The 9,834-nt window shown below is 44.9% G+C and overlaps 2 protein-coding genes across 2 annotated transcripts in view; one reads left to right on the top strand and one right to left on the bottom strand.

The window, feature by feature from the left end:
- The window catches only part of LOC112828810 (kinesin-like protein KIF28P), a 64,169-nt gene extending 63,254 nt beyond the window's left edge, over positions 1 to 915 (top strand). The window contains exon 23 of the mRNA XM_073899887.1: positions 268 to 915. Within this exon, the coding sequence (XP_073755988.1) occupies positions 268 to 420 (153 nt within the window). The 3' untranslated portion in view covers positions 421 to 915. The remainder of the gene's footprint in view (positions 1 to 267) is intronic.
- A 1,730-nt stretch (positions 916 to 2,645) lies between these two features.
- The window catches only part of SCCPDH (saccharopine dehydrogenase (putative)), a 38,364-nt gene continuing 31,175 nt past the window's right edge, over positions 2,646 to 9,834 (bottom strand). The window contains exons 10-12 of the mRNA XM_025877967.2: positions 6,103 to 6,214; positions 4,789 to 4,870; positions 2,646 to 3,535 (exon numbers count right to left, since the gene is read on the bottom strand). Of these exons, the coding sequence (XP_025733752.1) occupies positions 3,430 to 3,535; positions 4,789 to 4,870; positions 6,103 to 6,214 (300 nt within the window). The 3' untranslated portion in view covers positions 2,646 to 3,429. The remainder of the gene's footprint in view (positions 3,536 to 4,788; positions 4,871 to 6,102; positions 6,215 to 9,834) is intronic.

Here is a 9,834-nt window from a genome sequence, read left to right on the forward strand (position 1 = left end):
AGCCCTACAGGGCCCTTGGCAGACCTCAACTTCTCCAGTATTGGAGGAATGTAGATCATTCCAACCTGAGAAACTTGCATCAGTTCCACATGTCTTCCTATTAGCAGCACCTTCCAGAGGCTGAGTGCGCCCCCGGGTGACTCACCACCTCCACCAGCAGCTCTCAGCCGCAGTGCCGGGAGAACTTCCTGGGCACCCCACTCACACCCGCACACGTTTTCACTCTAATCACATGAGGCAACTGTCCTTTTTCCCCTTTATTTTCAGGAAGACGATGGATTGCTTCGACCATTTGTACACCAACAGTCACAGAGGTTAAAAGACTTTGGGGAGCTGCTCGAATCCAGCTTGTGGAGACTGAAAAGTGATGTTGCTCGTATAGTGAAAGAGAAGAGAGCGTGTTCACTGCATCCTGGATAGTGTGGGCTCACCGACCGAAAACACCTGAGCTGTGGGAGAAGCTGGCTTGTGCAGCCCCCGAGCTTGATGAACTTGGCTCTCAGCTGAGCTGTGCACTCAATGTACCCAACCCATTTCTCATACTGTTTCTGTCCTTCAGTTTGATTTCAAATCATGTAAAAATGAATCCACATCCAGGGTGAAGGTGAGCTGGGACTGGACTGTCTCGGGCTAAATCCTGTTTAATCGGTCACTTCCCAACTGCAGTTTGAGGCAAGTGCCTTCCCCTCGCCAACTTAAGCCTCTGGTTCCTTATAGGGGAATGACAACAGTACTAATTGCAGATGGTTAACGAACATAAAGAAATACAAGGGCGCCTGGGTGGCTCAGTTGGTTAAGCGTCTGCCTTCGGCTCAGGTCATGATCTCAGGGTCCTGGGATCGAGCCCCACATCGGGCTCCCTGCTCGGGGTAAGGCCTGCTTCTCCCTCTCCCTCTGCCCTTCCCCTGCTCATGCTCTCTCACTCTCTCTGACTTGCTCGCTCTCTCTCAAATAAATAAAATCTTTTAAAAGTATATAAAGGAATATAAAGCACTTAGAACAGTGCCTGGCACACTGAGGCAATTGAGAAGCATCGGTATCTTTACAGTAAACAGTTTGAAAGTTCAAATAAAGCTGTTTTGATACATTTCTCGGGGTCAGACTTGGAGACAAATGGTTATTTCAAGCCCCTCATTTTGTATCCTTGCTCGGGGACAGAGTTGATATTCTGTCTCCGCAAGTTTATCTGCAAACTGTCCCGCGCACAGCACAGAGTACGGTCTGCTGGTCTGCGGGGGTCAGTCAGGCCCAGGTGATCTTGGTTCCACACAGAGCTGCTTGCCCGGGCTCCGCCAAAGGCCGACGAGCACCGAGCACAGGGCGCTCTGGGAAAGGCTGCAGGGAGCCCCTGATAGAGACGGCAGGAGTACTACTACCTAGGCTCCGTGAGCACAACATGGCAGCTCATGGGTCCTTTGTTACAGTCCCATGAGTTTGGCACAGTTACCTCCATGTTGAGGCTTGAAAGGATAAATGAACAAGGCCTGTCCAGGTCTCTGTGAGTGAGCGGTGGGCTGACTCAGGAGGTGGTGTTCCTGTGGCAGAACTGCCCCCCGGGGAGGTGGGGGGGGCGCCGCTGGGCTGATTTGCATAAGAAACCAGGAAGGAGGAAACAGAGGCAACAAGCCCAGTCCTTGCTCCCTAAAGAGTAAAGTTAGGGAGATCAAACAGGACACTGAAACTCCACTGGCAGGACAGGCTAGCGAGGGCTTCCAAAAGAAACTCCACTGGCAGGACAGGCTAGCGAGGGCTTCCAAAAGGAGTCTCCCTAGGAAGCCGGGGAATCTGGTGATTTCTGCTTAATAACAGGTCCCAAGGGCTTATCAGGGAGGCTTGGGTTTTCCCTGCAGCTCAGGTTTGGGACTAGGACACACATCAACTAAAAAATAACCTGAAAGCTTGCAGCCCGAGTGTGGAGCTTCACATGGGGACGGCGGGGGCCCGGGGTCTGCAAAGCCACATGGAGTCCCTGAGAGCCTGTCAATGAGGCAGACTAGCAGTGAGGCCCCAGGAAGCAGGAAAGGCTTCTACCCCTTGGACTGAGCCTCAAAGTTCTCTAACAATTTGCAGAAATAACTGCAGAAGGAATGTACTTCCAACTAGAGGAGCCTTGGGGGTTACAACGAAAATCTGGATGAGACACACTTGTACACAGGTTGTATACACATCAGTGTCCACTTTAGAGCCGGACACGGCACACATTGCCAAGCTGCAAAGAACACTGACAGCATGCAGCTTCACCCAGTGGCTCCCAAATGCACATCTAATCCACTGATTCTTGCAGGCTGCGAGGGCCCACCGGGGAGCCCACTGTTGCATTAGGATTCTGCCATGTGGCTAGTCGTGAGATCTGCTGCTCCCATACACCTTCCTGATTTTAAAGAGGATAAGAACTTTTCTAAGGGCCCACCAATGAGGGCACAGCTGAGCCTAGTTCCCAACCTGGCCGGGCAGAGGATGGACGAGACCCCAACACCACCACCACCACGAACCTCCCTCTTCAAGTTAGATCCCCCCTCAGTACAGGCAGCACAGAAGGGTCCCTCCACATGAATAAGGTTTCTATCTACGTCACGCTTCTCAGTGAAGAGTAGAAATTTCATAAAGGCAGTGGCCGTCCTCTTTATGTAATGAATGGCACAGAAGACTATGTATGTGTTTATTATATGCTTATTACAAAAGGAAAAGTCCTTTGCCTTATTTTAGGGCTTCAGTGGAAAACCTAGTTAAAATACAAAAAAATAGAGAAAAATTCTGGTCAGGCAGTGAAAATCAATAGAAACTGGCCAGCTAGCTCTTTAAAACCAATCGCAGGTACAGAACCGGAGAAAAGAAATGATAGGCCCAATTCTAGCAATACCCGGGCCAGACCCCAACTCAAATACCTATGCAGGCCCAAACACAAAACCACTGTTCCAAGTGACAACCCTTTATTATTCAACTTAGGTAATAGTCAAAAAATCAGTGTCTGTGGGTGAAAAACTAGGCTAAAATAGCAAAAAATGCAGTTTCATTTGGCAAAGGCCCGAAGAGTATATAGAGAAACTTAGAAGGGTGAGGTCCCGTTCAACACCATGGCAAAAGGAGAGTAGCAGTTACCGCCTCCCGTGACCACCAGCCTGAGCACCTCATCTGAGGCCTGTCAGCAGCACAGAGGGAGACCCCCACCCCAGCCTCTGATCTGCCAGCTCATGTTTAAAAATTGACCATGAATTCTTCAATGAAAGAGTCAAAGATCAGTTCTCTCTCACAAGCAATAAAATCACAAAATCAGCTAAGATTTGAAATTTAGGATAAGCTAGTACAATTTCCTGCTTTTAATGTGTACATATTTTAGATATAGTCAGACAGGATATAGAATTTCAAATTTCAAATTAAAAAAAGCCATTAATTCATGCATTTTATGCCTTCAGGTAATTCTTCAACTGTTTAGACTTCAGAGCTGCTAATCACACTAAATTCAATGCCGCGTTGGTTGAGTCTGTCAATCAACTTTGTTCTGGAGAAGGCTGCTCCAGGGGTGAAGACCCCGCCCCTGTAAGACGAGAACAAGGTCAAACCCTGCACAAAGCAAGCTCCAGCCCTCTCCTCTGGGAGTGTGATTCGCTGGAGGACTAGTCATCAAGCCATGCAGAGAACTCATGAAAACCATCATTCCATCACGGACTACTTTGGGTTCCTTTCTTAAAATAAGCCAAATGAGCAAAGGAGCTATAAGCCAGGAAGAAACTACCACCCAGTAAACCCATCTAGAAGGGCTCAGCTCCCAGTGAGACTGTCTCCGTGGACTGCTGAGTGTTCAACTAAGGGTCATCAAACTAAGGAACTGCTGCTGTCGGTAGAGGCAGTCCTCAGACTCAGGAGGACAAAACCTGAGTGAAATAAATTTAGGCAATAAATTATATGAAAGCATAAATAAGACAAAGTGGATGAAAAAACTTTAAATCTAATGACTAACATTTGTTAAATACTTTCAAAGGGTATACAGTTGACTCAAACAACATGGGTTTGAACTGCATGGGTCCACTTATGTGATTTTTTTACAGTACTATAAATGTATTTTCTCTTATGATTTAACATTTTTTTCTCTAGCTTACTTTATTATAACAATATAATATATAATATATATGTCAACAGTAAGCTATTATTTAAATGTGGGGGGAGTTAAACGTTACACATGGGTTTTCAACTATGCAGGGGGTCAACTGTAGAATTATTTGGAAAACTTTAATTAGGCTTCACTTTATACCATTTTTATATTTGTTACTTAATATTGTTTCAGGTCATGTCTACATTTATTGGTTTCTAAGCCTGCAGGCCTAGGACTCATCTGTAAAGTTGGCCTACTTTTACAGTAACAGCTAAATGCTCCAATAACTCAGGCCACTGGATAATCCTCTAGCCGAGATGCCATGCATCAGTTCACACTTGGTATCACAGCTTCCCACTGCTGGCTGGGTGTCATCATTACTGACTAGAGGCTCCTGATAATACTATTTAACAACAGGGCCTTTTCTGAGTGGCTGATTCCGGCCCTGTGCTATTTTTACAAGGAATGAAAGTCAGCCTACATAACTCTCAAACTCCTCTGTCTCCTCTCATTTATCTGTGCATTGTTCTCAGAGGCCAGTAAGAAACTGCCCTCCTCACAATTTTAATTTACCTTTATCTTTGGATCAGAGGTACTGTAATTGCTTATGTGCAGACCCAATGTCTGAAAACTGAATCAAAATAAGCTAAAATATAGATGAAAACGACATCTTCGAATTAGAAGAAAACCAGACTCACGTCTTCGGAAGATCAGAGATGTCATTTAGAAGAGTCATGGCTGCCTGGACCATGGCTATGGAGGTGGCCACATAGCCAGCCTCTGTAGAAGACAGGTGATCAAAGAAAACTATTAATGAAGTATGCATTCGACAACACCCAAAAACCAAAGGGTTGATTTGATATCTAACTCCAGGTCTACAGAATTTGCTCAATAAATATTCTGTTCACTTAAAACTAATAATCAATATTCATATAGTACTAAGTTAGGATCTGTTAGTAAGTGCTTTAATTTTATTAACCTCATTTAATTCTCCCAGCAATGACATCAAGTTAGTCCTATTTTTTACTCCCCCTTTCACAGCGGAGGACACTGAGGCACAGACTCGAAGCCAGGCAGCGGCTGGGCTGGGAGCACAGGGAGCTGCCGCGGGCCCGTGGCTTGTGCCCTCTGCACTGCCTCTGGCCAACAACTGTGTGCCCTCTGCACTGCCTCTGGCCAGCAACTGAAGCCAATGACCCTCGCTCCTTGTTTCTCTATTCACACACCAGGCTCCACTTAAAAAAAAAGATTCAATTTCTTTAAGAAAAACAACTGAGTAACTTTAAAAGAAATCTAACTTTAAGAAGTAGCTTTAAAAGAAGTCTATAAGCAAGTGGAACTTTAGTGTTTACAAGTCTGCCAAATAATAAAAATATGGTGAATTTATCTTAAAAAGCCTGGTGGGAATCTGAAAAGAAGGCAAGATACAAAGATATCTTTGCCATCTGGCTTGACTGAAACTGCAAAACATACCCCCCTGATCTATCAGAGGTGTTGGTAATTAAATTGGTAATTATACTAGATTCACAAGTAGGACTCTATAGAGTTCTGTAAAATTCATACCAAAAGTTCTTGAACTTTTTTGGGTGACAGATCCTTTCAACCACCTATCAAAAGCCTTTACCCTCTCCAAAAAATACACACAGGCACACACATTTTACAAACAATGTCAGCGTGTTCACTTGGCCCACAGCTTTGTTATAACTTCACTGCTTTAAAGTGACCCTTGAGTATGGGAATAAAATAAATGTCAACCAGCCCCTTTTCTTATTAATATTAAAATATGCTACTCAGAATTACTAAATTATACTAAAAAACAAAACCAGGGGGATGGATATAATAATAAAATTAGATTATAACAATTTCAATCCTTCAACAGAATATATTATTAAATAATTTGTGCAAGTTTATTTCTAAAACAATGAAGCTTTAGGAAAAAAACCTCGCAATACTGCTTTATACCTTAAGACAATGAAAAATTCCCCAGCAATCTTAAGTCATATGTGAAATACCTGGTCCTTTCACCTGAGTACAAATTCTCATGTTTGGTTTGTTCTTCTCAGGACTAAAGCCTTGGCTGTATCCTTGACCAAAGAACGTCAATGTAAACGATGAGGCATCAATCTGAGAAGCAAGCAAGCAAAGGCCTTATTTAATAAATATGTCATTTCCTCCCTGAACATGGTAAAACCTACTACTCTACTTAATATGAGACATTTTCAGTAGATGAAAACACCATTATTCTGCCAGAACACCCTATCATCCTTTAAGCATGGGGCAAAAATCAATTCTTGGAAGATGCAAGTTTTGACGCCTGGTTGGTGCTGGGGGAGGGAGGTGGTGCGGGACAGACGGTCCTTAACCTCGGGATTCCACACAGACAGCACCTTGAAAACAGCAGTTTCAGAGGAAAAGCTAGGATGGTGGTGGCGGCAGAATGTGGTAATCTGGTTTCAGGTACCTGTTTGAGGAGACAAGACCAAACTAGCCAACAAGTAATGGAAACACAGGCCAGACAGAATTGCTCCACTTGGAGATATAAAAACCTGATTCAAAACATTCAATTCTAGAAGACTTATCCGAGCATCTTTCACAATCACTAAATTCAGAAATAAGATAATGAAGAATTCAGTTGTGGTAAAAAAAAAAAAATGTTATTAATGAGATAACACTAAAATACGGTTCCTGTCTTTTCTGGAGCTGACAGCTTAGTGGGGGATACAAATATATGTATGTGTGTAAATATACACACGTAGATCTAATAACAATGTGAGACATGAATTAAAAGATGCCAGACTAGTTCAAAGGAGGGCATTATTAAATCTGTTCTGTAGGACGGGGCAGGGTTTTAAAATGTGTACACACACACACTCTAATGGAAGTGTACTACACAGAAAAGTGGGGTAGGCACCAGAAAGGACAAACCATTGTGGAAAGGCAAGAAGGGATGCAGTATCACGGTGGACCAGGGAACAGGGTGGCACTTGCGTATAAAAGGTGCAAAACAGGGTCAGACGCACTTGTCCCCACCCCGCCTCCCTGAGGCACATGGGCTAGCTGAGCACAACCCTCTCAGGCTGGGCACATATTCAGCTTTAGAACAAATGTCTTTTTTTTTCTAAGATTTTATTTATTTGAGTGAAAGAGAGAGAAAGAGAGCGAGCGTGCACAAACTGTGGCAGAGGGAGAGGGAGAGAAGCAGGTATCCCACTGAGTAGGGAGCCCGATGTAGGACTCAATCCCAGGATCCTGGAATCATGACCTGAGCCAAAGGCAGACACTTAACTGACTGAGCCACGCAGGTGTCCCTAGAACAATTTTCAACACGGTCTCTACGCTGCTACTACCAACTAATCAGAGTTGGCATGAAAACTGAAACCTATCTGCCACCCAGGACTAGATCATGAAGGACTTCGCTCCTCTGGAGATAGACTTCCAGCCAGTGGGACTCTCGGGGTGTGAATCAAAATCACCCAAACCGGACTTGGAGCCTGCCCACCTCCACACTAGGGATCACAGCATTGGCAGCATATTAACATGACCGGTTTTTAAAGAAAGCCCAATATTCAAGCCACATTCCAGACCAATCCACACTCAAATCCCTGGTCATCAGTTTTAGGCTCTTTGTCAAAGTTGAGAACCACGGCTCTGTACTTCCAGGCCCTACTCCACACCTACTGCATCAGAATGTCCAGACTCAAGGTCGGGACGTGTATGTGGAAAAGCTTCCTGGGGCATTCTGGTACATAATCTCCCAGGTAAGAATCACTGCCCATGCAGGGCGCCTGGGTGGCTCAGTTGGTTAAGCGACTGCCTTCGGCTCAGGTCATGATCCTGGAGTCCCGGGATGGAGTCCCGCATCGGGCTCCCTGCTCAGCGGGGAGTCTGCTTCTCCCTCTGACACTCTTCCTTCTTCCCTCTCGTGCTTTCTATCTCTCATTCTCTCTCTCTCTCTCAAATAAATAAATAAAATCTTTAAAAAAAAAAAAAAAGAATCACTGCCCATGCAGTATGTCAGAGAACCAGGTTATGAAGATGACGACCAGGTCAGATCTGTCTTCCATCTTGGACAGCAGTGGGAAGAAATATTTGCAAATCACATACCTGATAAAGGATTAATATCCATATACAGACAACCCCTAAAACTCAACAAGAAAAACACAAACAACTGATTCAAAAATGGGCAAAGGACTTGAATAGACATTCTCCAAAGAAGACCTACAAATGGCCAATAAGCACAGGAAAAGATGCTCCACACCACGAATCGCTGAGAAGTGCAGATCAAAACCACAAGGAGATATCACTTCACACCTGTGAGAAGAACTACTATAAAAAAATAACAGGGTGCAGCTGGCTGGCTCCATTGGTGGAGCATGCGACTCTTGATCTCGGGGTCATGGATTTGAGCCCCACCCTGGGTATAGAGATTACTAAAAAATAAACCTTAAAAAAGTCCTGGGAAACAAGTATTGGCAAGGATATGGAGCAATGAGCACACTCGTGCACTGCTGGTGGGAAAATAACATGGCGGGGAGCCGTGGAAGAGTCTGGTGGCTCCTCAAAAAATTACAAATAGAGTTCCCACAGGATCCAGCAATTGCACTTCAGGATATTTATCCCAAAGAATTCAAAGGAGGATCCTGAAGATGTATTTGCACCCATGTTCACAGCAGCACTATTCAAAATAGCCGAAAGGTAGAAGTAACCCAAGGATGGATGGATGGATGGAGATGGGGGATGTATGAATGGGGTGTGTGTGTGAGGGGGTGTCTGTGCGTGTGTGGTGTGTGTGTATATAAGTGTGTGAAAAGGAACTACTATTCAGCCTTAAAAAGGCATGAAATCTGACACCTGCTACAACACGGAGGAACCTTGAAGACATCGTGCTCAGTGACATAAGCCAGTCACAGAAGGACAAATACTGCCTGACCACTTGTACGAGGCACCCAGAGTGGACACATTCACAGAGACAGAGAGAACGATGGTGACCAGGGGCAGGGGGAAGAGGGGAAAGCCGAGTTATTGTTTAATGGGGACAGAGGTTCAGTTTTGTGAAAGGAAAAAGACCTGGAGGTGGGTGGTGGGGATGGATGCACAAATGTGCTGCAGACCAATGTGAATTCGTATAAAACGAATGTTTTGAATAACAATATGGTATTGATACCACCAAACACTTAAAAATGGTTAAGATGGTACATTTTATGTTATGTGCATTTTACCACAATTTCGGGAAGAGAGGGAAAAGAAAAGGAGGAGCGGGGCAAGAGCCTCGGCTAAGGTGGGTATGATGGGTTTGGAGAAAAATCTAGAATGATGCCTACGTTCATGACTGGGCAGATGACAGTGCCACCAACAGAGATGGAAAACAAAGGAAGAGGAGTGTTTGGGGGAAAGAAGTTCAGATCATGACGTGTGCAATTTCAAGTAACCGAGGGACATCCAGGTCAAGATGTCCAGGAAAACAGGACAGGTAATCGGCAGATCTAAGCGGGTCTGCTGAGAACACTGCCGAGATCGCCTGGGGACAGCGGGAGGGAAGTGGACCCTCACAAGCGCAGGGACGGCAGAGGAAGAGAGGAAGAGAGTGGACACTCGGAAGAGTGATGGTGTCAGAAGCCAAGGGAGCGAGTATTTCAAGAAGGACAATAATGTCAGAGATAAGAGACTGAATAGGGACTCACAGCATTCAAAGCACTTAGCAGTATTCAGACCAACGACTCTAGCGAGGGGAACACAGGGTGAAG

This window comes from Callorhinus ursinus, unplaced genomic scaffold, assembly GCF_003265705.2.
Source record: "Callorhinus ursinus isolate GAN/ISIS: 27379988/994484 unplaced genomic scaffold, GSC_fseal_2.0 scaffold13, whole genome shotgun sequence".
Taxonomy (NCBI): Eukaryota; Metazoa; Chordata; class Mammalia; order Carnivora; family Otariidae; genus Callorhinus; species Callorhinus ursinus.